A 26243-nucleotide genomic window follows, 5' to 3' on the forward strand; every position below is an offset into this window, starting at 1 on the left:
CAAATCAGCCCCTAACGTAGAAGCCCTTATGGCATTGAGCCCCTTATGGAAAGGGGTGTGTCAAATAAACCCCTATCGTAATTAATTTTGAACAAATACACCCTTAGACCTAACGTCCACTTAACACCGTGAACTATTTAATTTTTTTAATTTTTTTTATTTCTCTCTCACGCTCTGCTCTCTCTCTCACGCTCTGCTCTCTCTCACCTCTCACTCTTCTCACTCCTCACGATCTCTCTCACGCTCTGCTCGCCGGACGAGATGGAGGGAGGCGGCAGCGTCGCCGGATCTGGAGAACGGACGACGCCGCTGCTCTTGTGCAGAGATGACAAAGGCAGCCGCTGCTACCGGCCAGGGCTGGGAGAGCAGGGGGAGAGAGATGGAGGGAGACGGCGGCGTCGCTGGATCTGGAGAACGGACGACGCCGCTGCTCTTGTGCAGAGATGACGAAGGCAGCCGCTGCTGCCGGCCAGGGCTGGGAGAGCAGGGGAGCGAGATGGAGGGAGGCGGCGGCATCGCTGGATCTGGAGAACGGACGGCGGCGCTGCTCTCGTGCGGAGATGACGAAGGCAGCAGCTACTGCTAGGGATGGCAACGGGCCGGATCTGGACCGGGTCTGGCCAATACCAGATCCAGATCCGTTTTCATATACCAGATCCAGATCCGGATCCAGATCCGCGGATCTGAAAATTTTGGATCCAGATCCAGATCCGTCAGATCCGCGGATCCGCGGGTCCAGATCCATGGATCTAGTGTTTTCAAATTAAATTCACAAATAAATTCACAAAATCAACAACAAACACAGCTCCCCTCGTCATTGCTCATTTCACACTCCCTCACAAGAAAATTCGATTCCTCTACTATAATGAAGGCCAATGCCAACAAATTGACAAAGCCCCAGATTTTGTAATATCGGTGTTTCAACTGCAGATTAGGACAGAATCAAATGACGATGTTTATCAAATCAGAGACAAAACAAACACAGAGAGAGAGAGAGAGAGATCATCACGTTCGTTCACATGAAAAAAATATCTTGATAGTAGGAAGCAATGCACATCAATAGTCGATTGAAACAGAATTCAAAGTTTAGATACGATGGCTCAGAAATGAGACGCAAACTACCTTGCAATCAAAAGGGCGTAAAGAAAGCCATCAAGCGTATGTGATAGTGGAAGAAGAAGGGGCATTGATGTGTTTACAAAATCAAAATATAAACCTTTGATTTAGAGCATCCTGTGGTAGACAAGCTCATGGCTGAACGACGGCGGCGGTGGAGTGCGGCGAGCCGGACTGAAGTGACAGAGGCGGCGACGGCGGTGGAGTGCGGCGAGCCGAACTGGAACGACGGCGGGCGATGGAGTGCGGCGAGCCGAACAGGAACTGGAGGCTGCACTGCCGCTGCTGCTGGCGGGCGAGCGAGCGCGGTGTGACTCCAGCGGCGGGCGATGGAGGGAGAGAAGCAGGGAGCGAGGCAGGGACGGCGAGCGAAGCAGGGAGGGCGAGCGAAGCAGAGATCGAGCGGCGAGCGTGACTCCAGCGGCGGGAGGGTGAATCGGAGAAGACGACCGGCGATGGAAGTGAGGCACGACGCCGACTGAGGGAGATGGGAGATGGGAGTGAGTAGGGATGGCAGATGGAGGTGCGGCGGGGGAGTGAGAGTGAGAAGACCGAGAGGGAGAAAGAGATGAATTAGGTTTTCAAAGTTAATTCTATTTTTTTTATTTTTTAATATATCTAATATTATTAATAAAATAAATATAAAAAATAAATAATATATTTTTAATTAAATCGGATCCACGGGTCGGATCTGGGCCGGATCCGGATCTCAAATGTCAAGATCCAGATCCAGATCCGTTTTAGAAAATGAGATCCAGATCCGGATCCAGATCCGCGGATCCAAAAAATTGAGATCCAGATCCGTCAAATCGGATCTGGATCCACGGATCTGGACCGGGTCCAGGATCCACTGCCATCCCTAGCTGCTGCCGGCCAGGGCTGGGAGAGCAGGGGGGCGAGATGGAGGGAGGCGGCGGCGTCGCTGGATCTGGAGAACAGACGGTGGCGCTGCTCTCGTGCGGAGATGACGAAGGCAGCAGCTGCTGCCGAGCCAGGGTTGGGACAAGTGGGACCCACCAAAAAAAGAAAAATAAAAAAATAATAATAAGTAAACGGCTGTTAAGTGGACGTTAGGTCTAAGGGTGTATTTGTTCAAAATTAATTACGATAGGGGTTTATTTGACACACCCCTTGCCATAAGGGCTTCTACGTTAAGGGCTAATCTGATACTTATCCCTAAAAAGAATGTAAATAATTTAAGTAAATCAAAAGAAAAAAGAATGAAAAATGTGTAAATACTTTTATGCTGATTATAGATTAAGAAAAGTAATCAAAAGTCATTAACACTACCTTTTTATCCCACTCATAACATCTTTTTTAACTTTTTTTGTCTCTGTGCCGAACCCCAACTGGGAGTTTATTTCATGGACGGAGGATATCAAATTTTATCTCGTAACACGTACAAAGCCTAATATTATATTCAAAGTTAACTTTCTATCCATTCACTTTACAATCTACTTTTGGAGACACTCCTCATTCCACAATTCCTCATACATAAAAACATTGAATGGACGTCCCTTTTGGGTGTAAAACGTGGAAAACTAATACTTGTTATGACTCGCCATAATTCAACTCATGACTCATTAAAAAAAAAACTTTATTCCTTCTATTTAAAATATCTCATTTTTTAATTTGAGTTGTTCTATTTTAAATGTTTCATTTCTTTTATAAATGAGAATTAATATTAATCATATCTCTGTCTGACCTTACAAATATGATAGAACATCATTTAATAAATCCTAAACTCAAAACATAAATTAGAATATACTACAATGCATTTATCTCACTTATGCTTAATTAATTTCTAATTATAATTTATAAATTTCAATTAACTTTTATTAATAATAACTATGATTAATTAGAAGAAATACACTGAAGTGTGCATGAAGCTTTTGGCTCAGTCTTGACCCTATTCAATGAAGTGTTTAGTGTTATGCTTGAAAGAGATAAATTTCACATCTTCTTCAAATACATTCACGTACAATTTACTAATAGAATTTCAATGATTTTTATCACCTAATTCAACCGTATATTCTATCACCACCGTCATCGTCGTTCGTCTTCGCGCGCCTTCACTATTACCACATAATTTAAACATAATTAAATAATAAGAAATTCAACTTTATTTGTGATGTTAAAACAAATAAATTGATATTTTGGGAATTATTATTTGTATTTCATTTCTTTTCCATTTATCGAGTCCTTTTCTTTTTGCCAACCTTTTGATTTTTTTTTTTCCCATTTCTCGACTCTTTTTCTTTTTGCCAGGTTGAAACAAACAGCCCCTTAATCTTTTATACTCATTTACTACGTATTTTAAGCTTTTATTTATAAAAATATTTTCATAAAATCTTACTCCATATATTTAGTAAACATGTTGGGTCAATATTACAACTAACAACCTGGCATGTCACATGCTTGCTGACATCACGTGGCTTGTAATTCTGGAATAAAACTTTTTTTTATTTGATGAAAGAATAAAACTTTTTTTACAATCATTGTCTCCAATCTCCATTAGATTTCAGAGTGTTCAAAACAATTAATCAAAATAAATTACTATTCCCTCCGTCCATGAAGCATGACACACATACACTTCTTTTCGGCACGAAAATTAAGAAATTGGTATTTTATGTGTTAAATGTGGTAGGTGAAAAAGTGAAAATGTGAATAAAGAGTAATTTTTTTTTTATCATTTTTAGAAACGTGTTATGCTTCGTGGGGCAAACCAAAAAGGAAACTGTATCATATTTCGTGGGAGGGAGGGAGTAGTTCATAATAGCGTATCGCTTCATCTTGAAATTGCGGCTTAGCTTGTACTTGACTTGCATTATGCGACTAGATCCTTGACTTATCCCTTCATTGACTTTTTTTTGGCTAGGTAGCTTTAAGTGAAATAATAATTACAATATTATTTTCAACATAAAATCTTATAATACGGTCGTGTTCTCTATATGAACACTCATATACTCTAGTAAAATATTTATATGTATCTTTTTAGAATGTCTAATAAAACACTTACAAATATCTTATTAAAATATACGAATAGTTTGTATTGTACGAACGTTTGCACAGGAAATACGTATTTTCAAAACCTTGAAATGCTATTAATCAACTTTGGATTTGTTGTAATTGGGATCAATGCTATATTCGACCGACTAATCACATTTTTAATTTTAAACAAATTGTTATTGTTTGAGCTCTTAATTAATTTGAAAAATCAATAGATCACTCGAGAAGAGAATATTTTGACACGACAATCAATACTTTCCAATTTCATGAAAATTTGTTATGATCAACTACTGCTTGACATCTTTATGATCTTTATGTTGGGGCAGAGAATTGCTTAAAAAGGGAATGAGGTGGAGGATAGGCGACGGTTAGCAAATTAAAGCCTTTTCAGATGCGTGGATTCCGAGCGAGGGATCTGGTGTTGCCTGTTCGAGCGCCCACGAAGGAGAGGATTTGGTTGTGGCTGATTTTTTCACTTTGGAAGGCAAATGGGATGAAGCTCAAGTCCGTAATTCTTTTCTTGCACATGAGGCTTCTTCTATTTTATCTTTGAACAGGGATTTGCCGGCAGCTAAGGATGACCGATATTGGCGTTTTGATGAGAAAGGGAAGTTCTCCGTTAAATCTGCTTACCTGCTCGCTGTGGGTTTTTATGACTCGCACCATGCTCTATCTAAGTCCAGTCAACAAGTTTGGTGGAAGAAAGTTTGGTGTGCTAACATCCCGCCAAAAGTGAGAATTTTCTTATGGCGAGCGACGACGGATCGGATTGCTACTGATGCTAACCTGTTCCGGCACCATATTCCTAATAACGGTATGTGCTCGTGGTGCCGCAGAGATTGGGGAAGTACTGTTCATTGCCTTATTCATTGTGAAGTGGTTAGCTCGGCGTGGAAGAGATCAAAATGGTGGAGTTCTTTGAAAAGATGGAAGAATTTGGCCCTTTGTGATATTTGTTCTCTTGTTTACGAAGAAGGTGAGAGGAAGGACTTTGAGTTGTTTTGCATTTACTTATGGAAGGTCTGGAATTGGCTTTGTGAAGTTAAGCATGGTACTCTACCAAGGGGGAAATTGGAATGGTTGGAGGGAGAGGTTTTCCTTGATTTGTTCCAGAAGGCTAGGGCCACGGCTTCTGCAAGCATGCAAATCCTTCCCAAAGAAGGCGATAGGAACTGGTTTCCGCCAAGAGAAGGGGTTTTAAGGCTTGACGTGGACGTCTCAGTGCATGAAGACGACGGAGCAACAGGGGTGGGTTTCGTTTTGAGGAACTACTTGGGCGAGCTTATTGCTGCCGGTGCACATCGAATTGGAAGGACGGAGACTGTGCTTATGGGAGAGCTCCACGCTTTGCTTCTCGGCATTGGGTTCTGCCTCGAGAATGATACTGGTCCGATTGAAGTCTTCACTGATTCACTCCTTGCGGTGCATGTTGTTCAAGAGAAATATAAGGGAATGGAGTCCCTCAGTGATGAGTTGTTTGAGGCTTTCAGTCACGCCAAAGAACACATCGTCCTTGAGTTTTACCATATGCGCCGTGAGGCCAATAGCGTTGCTCATGCGTTAGCTAATTTTGCTGCTTCCTCCCTTGGTGTAACTGTCTGGAAGTCGGCCTTCCCGAGCTGGCTGATAGACATTTCTCTTAATGATTCAATATAATCTTGCTGTTTCGTTCAAAAAAAAAAAAAAAAACTACTGCTTGACATCGATTTATATGCCAAATGTTTATTTCCTTCAATCCGTCAAAACCTAATGCTTGACTTCTCGAATAACTCCAATTTGAATGTTGTTCGAAATTTCTAGTTGCAACAAGTAAAAAGGAATTAATATTGGATTTCCAATATTTAAAATTTGTGTTGTAATTGTAATTTAACGTAAAACTTATATGTCTTCAAATACAATTAAACCTTTCATCAATAAGCAATACTCGCCTCAAAAAAAAAAAAAAAATCAATACTAACACCTCCTAGTCATAGGAAGTTCACATCTAATTAATTTGCTTAATTGTGGTATTTTGTCAGTGATAAGAGCACCCGCAACGCTCTACTCGATCGCCTTACTCGAGTAGAGCGTTGCACTCGAGTAAGGCGTTGCGGGGGAGCCTTACTCGAGGCGTGCTCGAGCCTTCGAGTATGCACGAGTGAAAAAGAGATATGGCGCGTGCATTGCACGCGCCTTAATTAAAAAAAAATAAAAAAATATACTCCCTCCGTCCCTAAAATAACTTCCTCTTTTTCCATTTTGGAACGTCCCCCAAATAACTTCCTCTTTCTTTCTTTCCATTTTTGGAAACTTACCCCACCACTAATAATACTTTATTTATTCTTACTTTTCACTTTTCACTTTTCACCACTCCCAATACTAATTATAACACTTTTCACAACTTCCAATAATAATTATATCATTTTTTCTCCACTATCAATACACTTTACAACTTTTTATTAAAACTCGTGCCATCCCCAAAGAGGAAGCCATTTCAGGGACGGAGGGAGTATAAACTTTGAATTTGAAGTAGTGCAACGACTATTTCCCTTTTTTTTAGCCAACGTCTAAAATAGCCGTTTGGCCTTCCCCCCCCTCCCCCTCTCTTTTCTCTCTATAAATACTACCTCATTCCCTCATTCATCACACATCACAATCCACTCCTTCCACCTCCTTCAATTTTTGTTAAAAAATCTCATATTTCTTCTTTCAAAAATGACGGAACCCCAGCATGATTCTTCGCCTTATTCCGACGAAGTACCTGAAAAGTTCATGGAGTGGGTAGAGTTGCAGAAACAAGTGCTTGCTCCATACTCCTCCCAACCGGCGCCAGAGCCGGCGCGTGTCAAACGTCCCCGATCATACGTACATCGTGATCGTGAGGAGGCCCATGTACGTCTTATGCAAGACTACTTCAACGACAATCCGACGTATGGTTCTACTTTTTTTCGGCGTCGTTTTCGAATGCAGAAGGAGCTGTTCTTGCGCATCGTCGATGCTGTTCAAGGTGAAGATACTTTCTTCCTTATGAGCACTGATGCACTCGGTCGAGACTCTCTCTCTCCTTTGCAGAAATACACATCGGCTATTCGTCAATTAGCCACCGGGGTTAGTGCGGATGTATTCGACGAGTATCTCAAAGTCGCCGACTCCACCGGGCGTGTATGCCTCAAGAAGTTCTGCAGGGCAGTCATCCGGGCTTTCGGAGCCTATTACCTGCACTGGCCAACGCCCACGGACGTCCAACGCCTCCTTCATATGCACGGGGCGCGACACGATTTTCTCGGGATGCTCGGAAGCTTAGACTGCCCAAAGGCATGGTACGGTGCCTACACACGCGGTGATCAATGAGAGCCCACCTTGATATTGGAGGCCGTTGCATCCCACGATTTGTGGATTTGGCACGCCTTCTTCGGCGTCGCTGGTTCGAACGACGACATCAATATGCTGAATCAGTCGCCTCTCTTCTCCGACGTGTTAGGATGAACGACGCCGCCGGTGGTCTTCCATGCCAACCAGCGCGAATACCGGATGGACTACTACTTGTGTGACGGCATATATTCGGAGTGGCGTTGCTTCGTCAAGAGTCCACCAATGGCGACCAATCCGAAGGAGGCGAGGTTCAAGAAGATGAAAGAATCGGCACGGAAGGATGTCGAACGCACCTTCGAAGTCCTTCAGGCCCGGTGGGGAATCATTCGTAGTCCGGCGCGCAACTGGTACGTACAGCACCTCAAGGACATCATGTTATGTTGCATCATTCTCCACAACGTGATTGTGGAGCACGAAGGTGAAGCGGCTCTCAATTGGAGAGATGACAACGGGGCATCTAGCAGCACTTCGACGGAGAGTGCTCGACACACACCGGTGTCCTTCGAGGACTACGTGCGAAGAGATTCAATTCTTCGAGATAGACATCTATATGCTCAGCTCCGAAATGATTTGGTGGAGCACCTTTGGGCACGTTTTGGACCTCTAGAGCCAGAGTAGTTAATTTTTAGGAAATATTTTTATTTTATTAAAGTTTTATGTAATATTTAGAATTTTATAATTAATGCAATTTAAATTTGAAATAAATTGTGTTATTAAATTTGAGAAATTAAATTTAAATGAAAAGTATAAAAATCAAAACTAAAAAAATCAAGTAGGCTATCAAGTAACCCCAATGCAGCACTACTTACTCAATGAGTCAATATGGTCATTCACTATCAAGTAGGCTATCAAGTAAGCCCATTGTGGATGCTCTAACACGTTGAGTTCATAAATTTGGTATGTTTCGTGATCATTAGTGAAATGTAAAACGAGCTTAAATTGCATAGGAGTTTTAAATCTCCAATAACTTTGCCAAGTGCTAGTTGAAGTATATATATCTAATTTAATCACAATAGTAATTAATACTCCCTCCGTCCGCCAAGATTATGGCAATTTGCTTGGGCACGAGATTTAATAAAATTGGTGATGATTTTGATGTAGTGGAGAAAGGGTCCCACCACTTTATGAGATGAGTGATTGAGATTGAATTTTGAGTGGTTTTTTTTATAAATAAAGAGTGTTAGTAAGGATAAAATATTAAAGAGGATGGTGGGACCATTGCCATAAAAGGAAAGTGACATAATCTTGGCGGACGCCCGATATAGTAATTGTGACATAATCTTGGCGGACGGAGGGAGTATAATCGTTTAATTTAAATAGATGTACATTGGCCGAGAATATGCATTGCTATCTTCTAAATAATCTTATTAATTAATTTCTTGTATGATTTTAGAAGAGTAAAATTTTGAAGTAGCCAAAATGAAGCATAAAACACAATTTATGGTCACACATTGAAAAAATATAAAATTTAGTCATTTTTATTGATTTGGACGTTTTTACCCTTAATGAGGCGGACCGGGTAGGATCAGGCACGCAGGTCGCGTGTCGGGTCGGGTTAGGCACTTATGGCACTATTAGTGCCAAGATTTTACGTTGGTTTTATTTTGGATTTCCATTGGCACTTATGGCAGTGCCAAAAGTGCCAACGAAAATCCAAAATAAAACCAAGTAAAATGGTCCTTTTGGCACTTATGGCACTAATAGTGTCATAAGTGTCATACGTGCAACAGAAACAATAGTAATAGAATCAAGAAATCATAAATGGATCATCTAAACCCTAAATGGAACATCTAAACCCTACGGGGAAGTGTTTAAAATGGTTCTTTTGGCACTTATGACACTAATAGTACCATAAGTGCCAACAAAAATCCAAAATAAAACCAAGTAATAAAATGATGCGTATGGCACTTATGACACTATTAGTACCATAAGTGCCATACGCGCAGCGGGCGCTGGCTTTTCCCCGCGAGCGCGCAACTCACCCATAAGCTTCCAGCGGTCGCGCAATCATCCAGCGGTTGCGCAATCACCCCAGCGACCGAGTAAAAAGGACAAATTAGGCATACCACCTAATTAATGGCCATATTTTGATGTTTTAAGATTTGGGGCCAAAAATTGATTTTCAATCTTCATTATGGTCATTTGACTTGTTTCATTTTAGAATCCCACTAAATTCACATCCATAAAATTAGGCAAAAGCCATGCACCAAATAACTAGTTGACTTTTGTATTGCACACAATCATCCAAATGTTATTTCATTATCCTATATGCTGTAATTGGGAATCCGAATTGTCAACGTACATACATATATATAGTCTAACAAAATACACAAATTAAGAATTGTCTCTCAATCGAAAGCAATTTTTTAGAATCATAAGCTCGGTTAATCTATATTAATTATCACAATTCTTCTATTACTTTAACTTTAAAGTTTGCTCCCGATAGTAACTATGTATCTTGTTTTTGGGTTGCACTCCTCGTACGTAAATAAAAATTTCAATTATCAAAAACAAAAAAGTTTGCTCCAGAAAAATCGAAGATTTTTTAAGATTGTCTTCGATCTTTTAAGAGAAAAACCGATTCTTTTTTTTGTTATGATATATGATCTTGATGATAAAGAGGGGTACCTATAAGATTGTTATATACAAAATTCAATAATTCTTTTCCCCAACTCGTGAGGAATGAGGATATATAAATGATGATCCAGAATTCGAACTTTAACCTAAACTAGTGTGGCACCCGTGCTACGCACGGAAAGTAAAATATACTGAGATTAGTATTTTAATTTTTTATAATACAGCTAATCTCAGTGATACAACCTCTAAATACTAAATAACTTATAAGTTATTTAGAAGCTTATAAGGTCATTTGAAGTCTTTGACAAAAGTCCAATCAAAGACCCTTTAAATACAGCCTACACGAAAATAACATATTACAAAATGATAGTTGCTATTATATAGTCGATATTATATAACATATGTCATATTATGTGATAAAAAAAATTGTACACTAATATCCAACATTGTATTATATAGTAATAAGCAAATATATAAATTAAATATTCATCTACAGTTATAGACAGTATGTTGTTCGATCAAAATATATAATTGGACATAAAATAGTATAAGCCCAGTAGAGCATATTGTCTTCTCAAATGTCAGCCCATAATATTTTTAAGCCCATGCCACTCAACTAAAAGGCCCATCCAAAAAGTAAAATCGTTTCCAAAACCCATTACAAAGGTATGGGTCATTTTTATCATCTTTTTCAACAATTTGAACTTATGTTTATGTTTTAAAAAAAAGAGATAATAATAGGATTAAGCCTTAACCTATGTGGCATATCTAAAATCTCACCATTTCAAAATTTACCATATATAATCTTCACCATTTATTAATTAATTAACTATTACATTCTATATAAAGATTCATTAATCAAAATAAATATAATTAATAATATATATATAATATTAACATTACATATAATCTAAATTAATAAATTTTATTATTTATTTTTTCTAGATAAAAATTAGATTTACATGTCTGATAAGAAAAATTATAATCTATATACGATAAATTATTTTAATTGAATGTTAGTGATTAGATGTATATTTGTTATTAATTTTATATTTCTCAATAGCGTACATATTATATGTATATGTTGCAATATATTATATTATATTATATTATATATATATAATATTTATTTTCTTAATTTTCAATGAAATTAATTTTGAATTGAGACATGCACGTATATGTAAATTATAAACGGGTCCGGTCATTGATTTACATGTTTGCATAATAAGGCACAAATTCTATAAACTGATTACTTTAAAACAAAATCTTATTATATGTCTATCAAAATAATTAAAATTTTATTTTTATTTTTATAAAATAAATCCATACATTTTATTTATATAGGGAAGAAAAATATATTTTTCATTTCTGCAAACTTTATTTGCTTCTGTTCGTCCATTACTACAACAACAACAACAACAACAACAACAACAACAACAACAACAACAACAACAACAATAATAATAATAATAATAATAATAATAATAATAATAATAATAATAATAATAATAATAATAATAATAATAATAATAATATCTATTCTATAATACGATTAGGCCTTAGCCTACGTGGCAGGCCTCAAATTCTTTCTTTTCAATCTCAATCTGCAACGTGGCATTTGAGAATCCAATTTATATATTCACATTCTCACTTTTAAAACAAAAGTCAGGCCTCCATCTTCCTCACGCCTCCATTTTCCTCACCCCATCGCCGCCGTCCCTGAATCAGGTCGGCGTCGTCTCCCCCTTCATTGTCTCTCTCTTCTCTCAATCATTTTCTCTCTCTAAAGTCGATTGCACACTCAAATTGAGCCCTAATTCCCCCCTTAAACTGCCCGCCTCTCTCTCCCTCTAAATTCAGGCGTCGCCACCGTCCTAAGGGCGGCGTTGCTCCGCCTCATCTCCAACTCCCTCTTCCATTCCTTAATTAGTTCGATTCTGATTCCACTTCTTAAACCCATGAGAATTATCCATTCGAAGCAATTAATACAAGAGCCCTAAGATTTCTTTTTCCTATAATCTGTTGCCGTTCCTTCTTCTAAACTCCGGCAAAATAGTCGCCGCTGAGCTGGCGGTTCGTCCGCTGCCGAGTCACCGCTGAGTTGAGCTGCCAGAGCCAAAGCTAGCCAGAGCAGAGATGCCAGAGCCAGAGCTAACCAGAGCAGAGATGCCAAAGCAAAGCTTCCAGAGCAGAGTTGCCAGAGCAGAGCTTCCAGAGCAAAGCTGCCAGAGCCAGAGCTTCCAGAGGGCCAGAGCCAAGTTGCCAGAGCAGAGCTGCCAGAGCAGAGATGCCAGAGCTAAGTCATTAAAGTCAGAGCCAGAGCCAGAGCCAAGTCGTCAGATCCAGAGTCAGAGCTAAGTCGTTAGAGTCAGAGCCAGAGCCAAATCGCCAGATCCAGAGTCAGAGCTAAGCTATTGGAGCCAGAGCGCGGAGCCACACGTCAGAGACAATTCGCCAGAAGGCGGAGCTATTTAGCAGAGCGGAGCCAAAGAGTAAAAGTCTGCCCCAAGGAAGGAAATCCAGAGCTACTAGACAGAGCGGGATGATGAGGACAGAATCCAGCTCTGTAATTAGGGGACAACGACCTGACAAGTTATAATCTAATAATAACCTTAATTAGTTTAATGGCGAGCATGCGGAATAGATGACCAAAAGAATTTACTACTTTACCCCGACTGTAATGCCTATAAATACCTACGATGAAATAAAGCACACGCTCTCTCTTTTGCTGCTTTAAGATATCTTCTCTTTCCTTTCTCTCTAGAGTTTGAACTAATAAAATTACATATATAAATAAAATATCTAAATTGTTAGAGTTATGTTTGTTAGATAGTTGACAATTGGAGTCATGGTCGAATATAATTTCATATTTGATAATGCTCTCTCAAACTCTAGATGAGATTATGCTCAAAACTTCGGACGAGATGATGCTCTTTCAAGTTTTAGACGAGATGATTCTCTTTCAAGTTTCAGACAAGATAATGCTCAGAAGTTAGAGATGATCTGTCAAGTTTGCGACGAGATGATGCCCACAACTTGGTTGGTCTTAAAACTCCAAATGATACGATGTTCGATAAATCAATTATGGTCTTTTAAATATCAGGCGAGATTATTTTCATAATTAGTTATGCTTTTAGAAGTTCGGAATTATATGATACTCACAATTCAATTATGATTTTTCAAACTCCATATAAAATTATGGTCAAAAGGCAAAAAAAAAAAAAAAAATTGAACAAAATTAATAAATCTTGTAACAATAAATGCAACAAATCAATCCGCCATCATACCTATGTCAAATTTATATGTATTTCTACTCTTTTTTTTTTCTTATGCGTTAACTTTTTATAAAATTTCATATGAAAACTAATGAGTATTTTTATGATCTCAACAAAATTAATAATTTAATTGCTAAAAGTTGTTGAGATTAATATAATTTAAAATGTATTACTAATTTAATTTAATTTAATTAATTATATAAATAATTTACATAAAAAATTATTTTATATAATTATCATAAGAATAACATAAAATATATAAATTACAAAAAATATGTACCCGTCGAATTTCGACGGGTAATACACTAGTTTATCTTTAATTCACCTCAACCAATATCTTCCTTTCTGTTTATCTTTGCAATGGCTGAAATTTCATCATTGATCGCAGTACAATTTGCGGGGCTCAAAATGCAGACATCAAATTTAAATTCATCTTTCATCTATCTTTATTTTTGTGGTTAAATTAAATAAATAGATTACATAAATAATAATAATAATAATAATAATAATAATAATAATAATAATAATAATAATAATAATAATAATAATAATAATAATAATAACCATCAAAATATTTAATCAAAGTTCTATAATTGACTTTATTTCAGACAAATGTAAAACTTAATTCTTTGTAGTCATTTTTTTTCACGAAAATAAAATTGATAAGCAAAATTAAAATTAATGCTTTGCACTTCAATCTCCACTTGAATTTCTTTTTTCAACCAAAGTAACATAAATTATATTTACACTCAAATTGAAAAAAAAAATGACAAATCAAAGTACATTAAATGAAGCCACCAACTAAAGGAAGATGAAAAGACATGTTCTATTTGCAAAAAACACTTGGTAAACTTCCATAAAAATCTGCAACTTCTTCATCACGACACTCAGGCACCAACTGTTCCGCTCCAGAAACCTCGATCGGCTTCAACAATCGGTGAGTCTGACTCCTTCCAAAAAGAACATTGTAATCTCTTTTTTTAAGCACACTTTAATATCTTAATAGTTATATACACTTTAAGTTTTGCAGAGTTTAAATATTTTTCTATTGAAATATATAAATATACGTATAAAAATACAGCTATACATTTTCAATTCTAAGCAAATTCAATATTAATTAATATTTTTATCTCCATAAATGTGATCATATATAATTAGAATGATATATACTGATATTATATAATAATAAATCTACTCTCGCGTCCCAAAAACATATTTATATATATTAGTTAAATATGATTTAATATATTAATGTTATACTATATCTCTAGTGTGGAGCCCAATAAATTTATTTTTATGTAATTGCATACATAAATATAATATTTAAATTTATATATATTTGCGATATTATTTTTATGTTAACAATATAATATATAATTTAAATTTGAATGAAAAATTCAAAATTTAAAATAGAAATGTAGTAGTGGGATTAAATGAAATATCCGACAATGATTTGGTAGAATCCTTCGGACTTTCAACAGCAACAACAACATGCTTCTCTACAATTTCAGGCTTCATACGGATCTTGTTGATAGTATAGGGCAGATCAAACCTAAAATCAGCATCATTCCTCAAAAGCACCTTAAATAAGATCATCTTATGAAGAAGCTTGTCCTGAATCTCCCTTGGAATGTTGCAACTTTCTCCAGGCTAATATACACAAAAACACATCCTCAAATTTCAGCCTGCTTCATCCTATTAACAAAAAACAAAAACAACATATCTACAAATATTGTAATACCTTGGCAGATGCACCTTCGATTTCCCAAGCTCTTTTGCCTAACAGTATAGTAGCATTAATGCTATACTCGCATCAACCACATTTACCCTCAACATGAATCTGTGAAATACAAACAATAATCCATCATCAAATGTTGAAGAACTCTTAATTCTGTAAATATCATTCTAAAATTTCACCTCTTGTTGGCCATCCCATCAAACTTGTTGCAACGATCGCAGTAGAATTTGTTGTCAACTTTCTCAACCTTTTTCGCACAACACTTGCACGCCATGTACCACCATTCACCAATCGCTTCGATATGATCCACTTTTGCACATATCCAATAGCAGCCGTCCTGATTATCACAAAAAAGATAGTAACTATAGGCCTTTTAATTGTTAATTCATACATATCCAATTTCAACAAATTCAAAACATTTAGATTTTGACAAAGGATACCTCTAAACAAAACACATCTTCAATAGACTTGACCTCCAAATTTTCAGTCTCATCAATCATCCGCTTGGGCTCATGGTTGAAAGTTATGTTCATAGTTTCAAAGAATCGAATGTTTCCAAAAATCCTGAAACATAAAATATAAATAATAAGTTCTACAGTTATTAACTATACTATAAACTAATTCATGAAAACCACAACTCTTTTGTTTACCTCTGCCTGAATTCATTCATTTCTTTGGTGTCTTTGTTTAGTAGAACCTTTGAAACATTGTAAGAAGTGGAGATTCTTATCTCCCCTACATAACCAAAGAAAATATCATAAACTATGCATATCCAAGCTAATAACATATATAACATGCAACATTACCCTTGTATAAATTGGCCCTGCAGAACTGAATCAGTACCACTGTGATTTGTTTCACATTTGGATCAACTTGACTTAGAAATTCATCAACATACTCTTCCCACAAAGTACACACAACTGAATCATGGCCGCAAAAACAATTAAAAACTTAAATAAATCTTCATGTACTTCCACAACATAAAAAAGTAAGCATTCATCTTAAATAAATCTTCATGCACTTCCTGCAGAACTGAATCAGACATAAATATTACTCCCTCCGTCCCAGGCCAATAGGCTCATTTCTTTTCGGCACGAAGATTAAGAAACTCACTTTTTGGTAGTTAAATGGTGTGTGGTCCACCAAAAATTAACCTTTTAGTAGTACTTCCTTATGAAAAGACTAAATAGTACTCCCTTATTGTTACTTAATAAAGCCCTAAACATTTCTATATTAAGACTGGGCCTATTGAAGTGGGACAACCTAAAATGGAAAATGAACCTATTGGAGTGGGACGGAGGGAGTACAAAACAGTAAGCATTACTTTTCATCCTCAATTTTCAACTCCAACATCTTAGAATTTGGTTGGTTCACCACACCACCACTCTCTACAATAACACCAATCACTCTGCAATAATAAATGAATAAAATAAATGCACTTGACAGTACACTTCATATTTCTCAAAAATAAAAATGCTTACCAAAAAGTGTTGCATCTACAACACTTCTATTCCTGCAATTTTAGCAAATGTTTTGAAAGAAAACATATCAGTTGGAAAATCAACAGCTTCAATTTGACAGATCTGGCTCTTTTGTTTCATTATTATGCGAGATTCATGATCTGTGGTTTTGAAACGCATATGGTTAGGCCTTATGTAGAATTTGTGAAACACATAATAGTGGCCTTCTTTGATTTTTGAAGCTACACTGTTCACCAGGTTTCGTGCAAAAGAAACATGAATCTTAACACCCTGCACAGTAAACACATACCACATTAGGCTCTGCATTTGGATACAAAATAAAAGGTATGTCTACATTTTCTATTTTAACAAACCTCTTGGTCTTGCAGTATGCATTCAAAGCTCATCAGATCCTTTGAATTCCCATTAAATGGTACTCCATATGCACGCACCACCCTAACTTTGATTGCTGATGTTGTAATAGAAGGATGCAGATCTTTGACTGAACACACCAAAGGCGCCTATAACAGAGATCATTTTTGTTATTTTTCTTATTATAATAATCATCCACTTCCATATTAAAGGAAGAAAATGTGACTTAGTGAACAAAAGTAGTGAAGTAACATTCTGGCGGCTCAAACACATGTTTCTATTGTTTCTATATTGTTTCTATACATCAAAACATAAAATAGGTTCCACAATTTGCGGAAGTCAAAGATTTCCAAAATCTGCAACATTAATTCATTTGTACAGACGATATTACTTCTGATTTTATTTTTTTTGGAAATTTGGAAACTGATATTACACTTGAATTACTTCTTCATTTCTTGTTTTCACTAATTTACATTTATTATTTATATTAATTTTTTATTATTCATTAATATTATTTAATTATTTATACTATATTTTTTTACTTATTTATATTATTTTATGATTGATTATATTATTTACTCTTTATTCTTTATTCTGTATTCTTTACATTGCATAAAAGATGTATTTAATTGGATATACTAAATCTTGAACATTAAATGATTTTTGGGGCTCAATAAATTTTCATAACTTAATAAATCTTCAGCATGAAATAATTCAATAAATAAATCTGCAACACAAAATGATGATGTAACAAAAAAAACCAACAGTGATTAACTGGAAGCATTAAATGCACATGAATGAGCGGCTGAATATGTTTGTGTAATTCGGCATTAAATGAAAAATTGTTGCAAGCAATTGTGTGTGCGTTTTTTGGTGCAATTTTTTTTTTGCCTCTTTTAATATAGTATAGATACATAGATGGCTTATTTCTATTTGGTGCAATTTTTTTTGGTGCTTGCTTCCTTTGTATCTGGTCTCTCTTTTTTTCTTTTTCTTTTTAATAAAATTTCTATTTCAGCAGATGGCTTATTACTTTATTTAACCAAATTTACTTATTATTCGAATAAATTTATAAAATAAAAACATAGCGGGGATAGCTCAGTTGGGAGAGCGTCAGACTGAAGATCTGAAGGTCGCGTGTTCGATCCACGCTCACCGCAATTTTTCTCAGTTTTTTCATTATTCTATTTTTCTCTTTCCTTGTTTTTTTTTAAAAAAAAATACTGCAATTGTAACTTTTATTTTAATTTTAAATATGTTTTTTTTTCTTGGGTTAATGGTTGAAAATACCCTTTTCCATAGATAAAACCTAAAATGTACCCACCTATTTTAAAATATACAAAATGTACCCACTTTGGACAATTTTGCCCTCAGCTATTTCCACCATTTGTTTTGCTATGTCCAAGAATTCTCTTTAATTCATTATATGCATTAAAATTGAGGCTTGAATGGTATATCGGTTGGAAACTTTCCTCGTGCCCGATAGGTTACTTCGGTAAACTGGGTCTGGACTGTGAGACAACGCCACGTACTTTCAAGCAAATAACAGTATTAAAGATCCTAGTTCAAAATGGTATCAGAGCGGGTTTTTATAGAGGAATTATATAATTTTTAACTTATTTTGTTTATTAACCCATGTGGGAGGAGACTCCACTGAAAAATATGGATCCGGACGAGTGTCCGAGATGTGTACCATACAGGAATTCTCTACAATATGTGGAGAGTGAAACTACCCGTCTACTTGACGGACTCAACTGGAACAATCGAGCCCTCGTTACCAACCTACGACGAGGAGAAGATGTCGAGAATATTCGTGATATTATCACGAGTATCCAATTCTACCATGAGAATCTCATGGGACTCGCCGCAACCAGAACGGCGATTGAACGAACCATGGAGGAGGCCCATCAGTCCCACGATTGATGGAACCCAAAGACAAGGCGGGAGTAGCTTTTCCAGGCTACCAAAAGATCGAGCCAAGTTCTTCCGACAACGTCAACTTGCGGGAGATCCAAAAGACGGTGGAATATTATGGCGTCAAGCTATATGATCTACCGATGGAGCTGAGCAGAATATCACTCAAACAAGAGGAAATATTAACCCTCTTGCGTGATATCCAGAGAAAAATGGAGGAGATCGAAAGGCGAAAACCATGTTCCGGAAAAATTCGGAAGCCATGGTCCAACGACCCGACGAATTCCCCTATATTCGATGCAACACCCAAGGAGTTGCAGCCAGAGGATATAATCCGAATCATGAAAGGCAAATATCATGAATAGCCTTGACCGAATCGGATTAGAAGATCTACAGGAGTTAGCAGAATCCTTTGCTAACCTCAATATGGTTGATCTAAAGATGAACCAAGAAGATGAGGTTCCCAAAACCGAGCCTCAAGAAGAAAGTTCGTCAAAACGGGGTGGGGCTTCAGATGATGCCAGCCATTACCAACGAACCAAAAGACGCAGGCCACAGATGCGGGACACTCCTGTAGGAAAGGCCACACTTGAACCAATCCATCCCTATGGATTGATTCTCAACATTGACGAAGCTAGCTTCAAAGATTGGGAGGATCTGATCGACGAATGGGCTTCATCATTAAATATCGTAGTCACCACAATTGAGTACGATAAAAAAGAGTTTGCCAAAATTTTCGAAGCCAGTTTGGCAGGAATGGCCAAACAATACTGGGAGAAAATTGACAACAAAGCAAGGGAAGAACTGTTTACTAGCTCGAAACCTTATGACATCATTAAGGAGGCTACTAAACAGATTAAAATCCATTTCTTGGGAATGGGTTTTTTCGAAGGATCCGCAGAGGAGAAACGCAAGAAATATCATCAGGCTCTCTACAATCTAAGATTAGTGGTGCTAGAGCCAAAAGCTCTGGATGAATTTCTACGCCTGTATACCCTATATGTTCACATGGGGGTAGTTGATGATCAGACCGCCAAGGACCTCTTTTTCACAAAATTCCCAAGTCCATGGAGGGAGATGCTCATCAACGAGTATGTGTCACCAGGAGAATATCCTCTTGATAGTGCTTCAAGAAGGATGTCTTATGTGCACAAAAAGCTGTCCGAATGGTGCCAGAAGGCGGCGGACCTGAGAAATCTCAAGAAATTGAGGAGGCTCAACAAGAAATCTCCATTGATATGCGACAACATTGATCTTCCAACAGAAATTGGTGCTGAACTGCTATATCAAAGGAGGAGCAGAAAGAAACATATGTATCAACCCTATGAAAGAAAGTCCAGAAGAAGTTCTTGGAAGCCAAGAACTATGTGGACCAGACAGAAGGCACGCTCCTACAAATCAGGCCAGCGGAGCGGACCATCAAGAAACCGATTCTCAAACCAAAAGAGAATCCCGGCGAGGAAAACTTTCAGGCGTACTCAGGCCAAATCAAATGAAAGTTTTAAAGATTGCAACTGCTGGACGTGCGGTGCAAAGGGGCATATTTCAACCAATTGCCCAGATAATGAGAAAAGGGAGATGAGAAGATTCGAATCCACTCCGGATATCGAAGACGCTATCTTCTACCAGAAATTGATACCCGTGTATCAGTTTGAAGATATATCCTCTGATGAGAGTATATATGAGCAAGAAGAAATCTTTAGTTCTGAGGATTCGGAGATGACCGATGGATCAACCGGAAACGAGTCAGACTAAAGAGGAGCACGAGGTCCACCACATACAGAAGGAGGATCAGAATGAATTCACTAGCCATTTTCTGATTCCACAGGAAGAAGTGGTGAAAAAGCTCGTGAAGAAACTCAATAGGGAAACCGGAGAGGTACAAACATACCAAGGGTTTTCCAATGGGAGATTGAATCGAGTTTTTAATAGCTTGATTCCATCCAAGAGGAAGCATCATGTCTATTTTGGGGTCACAAACCGAGAAATGGCGCTTCCGATGGAGATTACAAGTAATCAGGTGGAGATCCAGCTGGTTCCTGCTGAAGATATTAGGCAGGATCTTAAGAAGATGAAGCCAGAAGTCGCAAGTACGATGAAATGGATTCATATTGGAGCAATTCAGTTGGTAATTAAATCATCCCTCTCCCCAGGGACAGACCAACCAATTGATGTCGCACTTTGCGACAAAAGAATCAGAGATACTAGAGCATCAGTTCTGGGAGCCTTTTCAGGCAATCTCTATGCCAAGACGATTATAACCGAGTTCTATCCACAGATCGCTTATAATCTACAGGATTCATCCTTCAGCAGAGCCCTGACCCTCTATCAGGACTACAAAAAGAAGGAGCTGTTGACAGAAGGGAATAGGCCATACTCACTGACTTATCAAGTCTCGTATGCCTTATCAAATTCCCATCACACAGAATTATTTCTGGGAAAAGAGTTCATTGAAATTCCAGAAATATTCAAGGAGGTAGCCAAGGCAGTCAAACCAAACCGAGTGGAGATTCCTCAGATCGGAGAAATCGACATCGATATTGGAGACAAAACGGTGCTTAGCCATACTCAAAGTCTCAGACTTGGAGCACCGAGGCTATCATTCCAAGGAAATAGGCTAACTTCAGGGCCTATTACAAGGAGTTTCTCTCAATCATATGAGAGAAAGGCGATACAGGAAACACCAGCTCCGGACATGAGAGTCAAGATTAAATGTCCCGAAGGATGGAGACAGGTTTCCACAAGATTTGATACAACAAACAGGGAAAACAAATTTCCTTGTAGCTCGTTGTATTATCTGGCGAATCCAGGGGATAACCGATACATCGGAACTCTGGAGGTTGGAGGTTTTGAAATTCAAACCGATGGCCAAGCTGGGCAGGAAGCAGACGTCCTGATTTTAGGACGAGATTTTCTTGACAAATATAAGCCATGGTCATGGAAATCAGGAGGAATGGAGATCACAATCGGACGCCAAAGATTGATGATCCAATGACAAGTCCATTCTCGATATACATCTCTATTGGGATGTTATACGAGAAATACAAAGCAGAATATTTTGCTGCTTATGTGGATTCAGGAGCAGGAATCTGTACAGCAAAACGAGGAGTCTTTCCAGCAGAAGTGGAAGAAGATCTACCTCGAATTGCAGGAAGGGATTTCTCCAAAAAGATTTTGCTCCTATCAAAAGGAGTAAAGCAAACGGAAATATTGATCGGCGGAGCAGGACAAACACCTTGGTACAAGGTCAAGACTCCACCAATTTATTTCCATGATACCGGAGCGGATATATTATTGGGAAATAATTTTCTGCAAAGCTTCAAGAGATTTATACAAGACAATGAGGCCAGGAGGCTTGTGTTCACAACCAATTGTGACCACAAAATCATTGTGCAAAGGCTCCAAGGAGCTTTTCATCGTTCAATGCCAATCAAATTTCGCAGCAAGCGTGGTGATGATGGCAGACTCCGGAGACCTCAAATGAAGGATCAAAGGAGATTCGGAGAAGTTTTGCTCAAATGCAGAACTGAGGGATTCCCAAATCTCTCTGAGGAAGAAACTCAAATCCTCAAAGTATCCCTGATATCACACAAAGATATCAAGGAAGATGAACAGGTGTCCATTGCTGACGTCAAAAGAAGGATTCAGAAGTGTTACCATGAGAATCCTTTGGCATGGTGGGACAAGAACCAGCTCAGAGCAACCTTGAAAGTCAAAACTGGAAAGGAGCATGAGTTCGTAAGATACAAGCCTATCCTGATGAACCCTCAAGATCAACAGGATATGATGAGTATAATCAAGGAGCATCTTGATTTAAAACTTATCGAAGATGGAAGATCACCCTACAGCAGTCCTGGATTTCTGGTAAGAAATCATGGGGAGATCAAGCGAGGAAAGCCAAGATTGGTTATTAATTACAAAGGGATTAATGACATTCTTGAGTTTGACGGATATTTCATCCCAAGCAGAGAACACCTAATTAACTGCATCAGAAGTGCAAGGGTATTCTCAAAGTTCGATTGCAAGTCAGGTTTCTACCAGATTCGCATGGAGGAAGGAAGTAAGAAGTTCACAGCCTTCTCAACTCCACAAGGACATTATGTCTGGAATGTCATGCCAATGGGGTTAGCCAACGCGCCTCAGATATTCCAAAGGAAAATGGATAATCTCTTCAAAGATTATTCTGCGTTTATGTTTGTTTATATTGATGACATCCTCATTGCATCAAAAAACATTCATGAACATGTCAGGCATCTGGAGATCTTTGCGGATGTTTGTCAACAAGAAGGACTTGTTCTGTCTGAAAAGAAGGCAGTCATAGCCACTCAGAAAATGGAGTTTCTGGGGATAGAGATCGATGAATCGGGGATAATTCTACAAGATCATATTGTGGAAAAAGTCCAGGGATTTCCGGAGGATCTCAAGGAGAAAAAACAGCTCCAAAGCTTTCTCGGAGTTGTCAACTTCGCAGGGATGTTCATCAAAAACCTTGCGGAACATAGAAAGGTCTTCAGTCCATTACTGAAGAAAGATGTTCCATTCATATGGAAGGAGGAACATCGAGAGGGTATAAAAAAGTTGAAAGAAATTTGCAAAAATCTCCCGAAACTTTCAATACCACAAGACGAGGATGACTTGGTCCTCTACACTGACGCGAGTGATTTCTGGTGGGCAGCTGTGCTTACAAAGATCACCCCTTATGGTGAAGAACCTTGCAGATACTGTAGCGGTCTTTTCTCCGACGACGAGGCTGTGAGATGGCACATCAACGAGAAAGAATTCTTTGCAGTGCGGAAGGCGTTTAAAAAATGGCCGCTTTTCTTACTGGCTAAAAAATTCGTTTTGAAAGTTGATAACACTAACGTTAAAGCTTTCTTAACAAAAAAGTTTGAATCTAAACCTGAAAAGGCTAGATTAATTAGATGGCAAGCAGAATGCCAATATTATGATTATGATATTGTCATTTTGAAATCTGATCAGAATGTTCTTGCAGATTTCCTCACAAGGGATGGAGCTCCCTGAAGCGGAGGCCATCGAGGCAATACAGGGGCAGCTCTTTGAAAGCCTAGAGCTGCTACAACAAGAATGGCAGAAGTGTGTACTACACACTAAACAAGCAGGAAAGATACAAGCGGCTGATGAAGCCAAAGTATCTAGCCAAATTGATGTCTGTTTCATGAAGATGTTCAATCTTCAAGAAGCAACTGAAAAGCCGCTCTTGCGCGCAGTCCGTGAAAATCGGGCTAAAGCAATGCTTTCCGTACAGGGCGGATTACCTGTAGCAGGGGATTCAAGTACCCCTAGCCCAAGTCCTGAGAGAATGGCTTCACAGCCGGACGCTCGAGGAAAAGATGTTGTTAAGGGGTCACTCCTTGAATCAACATGTCAACCCTCCACCTCTGGGGTAAAAGAGGAAGAGATCAGCCTTAGGCCCATGACAGGCCAAGTTAAGGTTGATACTAATCTTATTATTTCTTCTCCTTCTTGGCAGAATTATCAAGACAGGTGGGAGAAACTTCTTACGAGAAGGGGCATCAATCCGGGAAATTGCCGGGTTGATGTTGCAGGAAAGTATCCAAGGGTTTGGTTCACGCCAGGAGCCAATCCAAACGATGTTAAAGAATGGTATGAATTTGGGGCATTAGCTTCAGTTTATACCACTTCTCCGGCATTCACCGAAATCAAGGGTCTACCCAAATGGATCCAGAAAACGGTGTTCGACGCATGGGAGAACAACGAGTCCCTCAAAAGGGGAGACGTTCTGGAATTGTACTTCTTCAGTGCAGCTCCAGAGCCAGTTGGCAAAGGAGTCTACGAAGCCTTCCATTTCATCAAGCTTCGGAGACCAGATACAGGAGCCTTGAACCGGATCAAAGTTCCTGAGTTTAATGCCGCAATCGTCTCAACATTTACGGAGGATCAAATCTCCACGAGGCGAGCATGGGGTCTATGGGTCTGTCTCACAGAGATGGACAAAATGAAGTCCAGATTTAAGTTCTTTCAAAGCTCAGATCTGGGAACGTTCCTGGTTAACACAATGACAGGAACAACAACTCAGTTTGCTGAAAATTCTTTCGAGAATAAGAGGCAAACTATTTGGGGAAACAAGATCGCGGGGAGCAAAGAGACTCGTCGCAAATTCTGCAATATGGCTCATGTGAGCCATTGGATCGAGAGAATCTGCGACCAATGTTCGTCGCAGAAGGAGCCAGAATTCGGCAAAGGTTTCCTCCCGAAACCTGACAGAAGAAGGTTCCGGTCTGATGAACATGACGAGCGTCAGACACCAAAGGGAAGAACACCTCGGGCACCAAAAAAGTAAGGTGGCCGACAAAACTTGGTGAATCATGTGATTCACAGCGAGGATCGCACCCACAAAAGAAACGACAAAAGTGGGTGGAAGAACAGGAGGACCACTCACCAAAAGCTTCAGGACAAAAGTGAGTGGAAGGAAAAGTAGCCGGCCCCTACCAGCATTATCACAAGAAGATAAAAGACGGGGTCCAGCACCATGTGATGCCACTAACAAGTGTCGGCAATCAAGGCCGACAAAAGAAGGTGGATGTCATATTCAAGCAAGCTGGCCACGAGGATGGAATCCAAGGCCAACCACCGAGCAATAATAGAGGGTTCAAACCTCTATAAAAACACAAGTGCTGGAGAGAAGAAGGGCATCAGAAAACTCACACCCATTTCACACAACACACATCTTCTCTCTAGAAATTATCTTTGTATCTTTTAATTCTGTTTTCAAAGTTTTTCGTTTTTAGTTTAGTTTCCTTTTTATTTTATGTACACAAGTATTAGCTACTATGAGTAGCTAAACAAGTTTGTCTCCTCCCTTGGGGAGTTTTTATGAAATAAATTAATTATTATATAATTCCTCTATAAACGCTAGTTTTTGTCCAACTATTCCGGGTTGAGTAAAAATATTTTCTTTATTTTTCCAACATATTATTTAGTCGGCACTTAGTGAAGGAGAAGGGTTGCAACCATCTCTTGCGAGTGTGTGGTTGGTGCGTGCCGGGGAGGCAGACGAGCCGTAAAACGCAACAAGACCGACTCCTGAAGAAGACCAGTCGACAAAGGTATAATGTTGGTTTAATTTAAGAATTATTTCGAAGTGTTTACGGAAGCATGTTGGGCCTGTTTACTGTTTAAAACATAAATGATTATAATGAATTATAGAGAATCGTTTGCTTAAGGGTATTTTGGTATAATGCTCGACGCGCTCGACATGCTCGATGAAATACTCGACATGCTCGACAAACTGTTGGCGAGCAGAATACTAAAATAGGCATAAGGGTATTATTGTCCTAGATGGGTAGATTTTATATGTTTGGTAAAGGGTGGGTACATTTTTGTTTTTGTCTTTGAAAAGGGGTACTTTCCATTTTGCCCCTTTTTTCTTTCTCTCCTTGTTTTTTTTTT

At 38.3% G+C, this 26243-nt stretch overlaps 1 protein-coding gene and 1 non-coding gene across 2 annotated transcripts; one reads left to right on the top strand and one right to left on the bottom strand.

Moving 5' to 3' along the window:
• Positions 1–14620: 14620 nt before the first annotated feature.
• Positions 14621–17136, bottom strand: LOC130985937 (uncharacterized). The gene is made up of 9 exons (XM_057909124.1): positions 16901–17136; positions 16548–16817; positions 16391–16474; positions 15873–15986; positions 15717–15801; positions 15507–15630; positions 15246–15403; positions 15070–15168; positions 14621–14978 (listed from the first exon to the last, which is right to left on the bottom strand). The coding sequence occupies exons 3-8, from the start codon at positions 16395–16397 to the stop codon at positions 15108–15110; spliced, it is 549 nt and encodes a 182-aa protein (XP_057765107.1). The 5' UTR covers positions 16398–16474; positions 16548–16817; positions 16901–17136; the 3' UTR covers positions 14621–14978; positions 15070–15107.
• Positions 17137–17985: 849 nt separating this feature from the next.
• TRNAF-GAA (transfer RNA phenylalanine (anticodon GAA)) lies at positions 17986–18058 on the top strand. The gene has a single exon. It is a non-coding gene; the product is annotated as a tRNA-Phe (tRNA).
• Positions 18059–26243: the final 8185 nt, after the last annotated feature.

This window comes from Salvia miltiorrhiza, chromosome 5 (assembly GCF_028751815.1).
Source record: "Salvia miltiorrhiza cultivar Shanhuang (shh) chromosome 5, IMPLAD_Smil_shh, whole genome shotgun sequence".
Lineage (NCBI taxonomy): Eukaryota > Viridiplantae > Streptophyta > Magnoliopsida > Lamiales > Lamiaceae > Salvia > Salvia miltiorrhiza.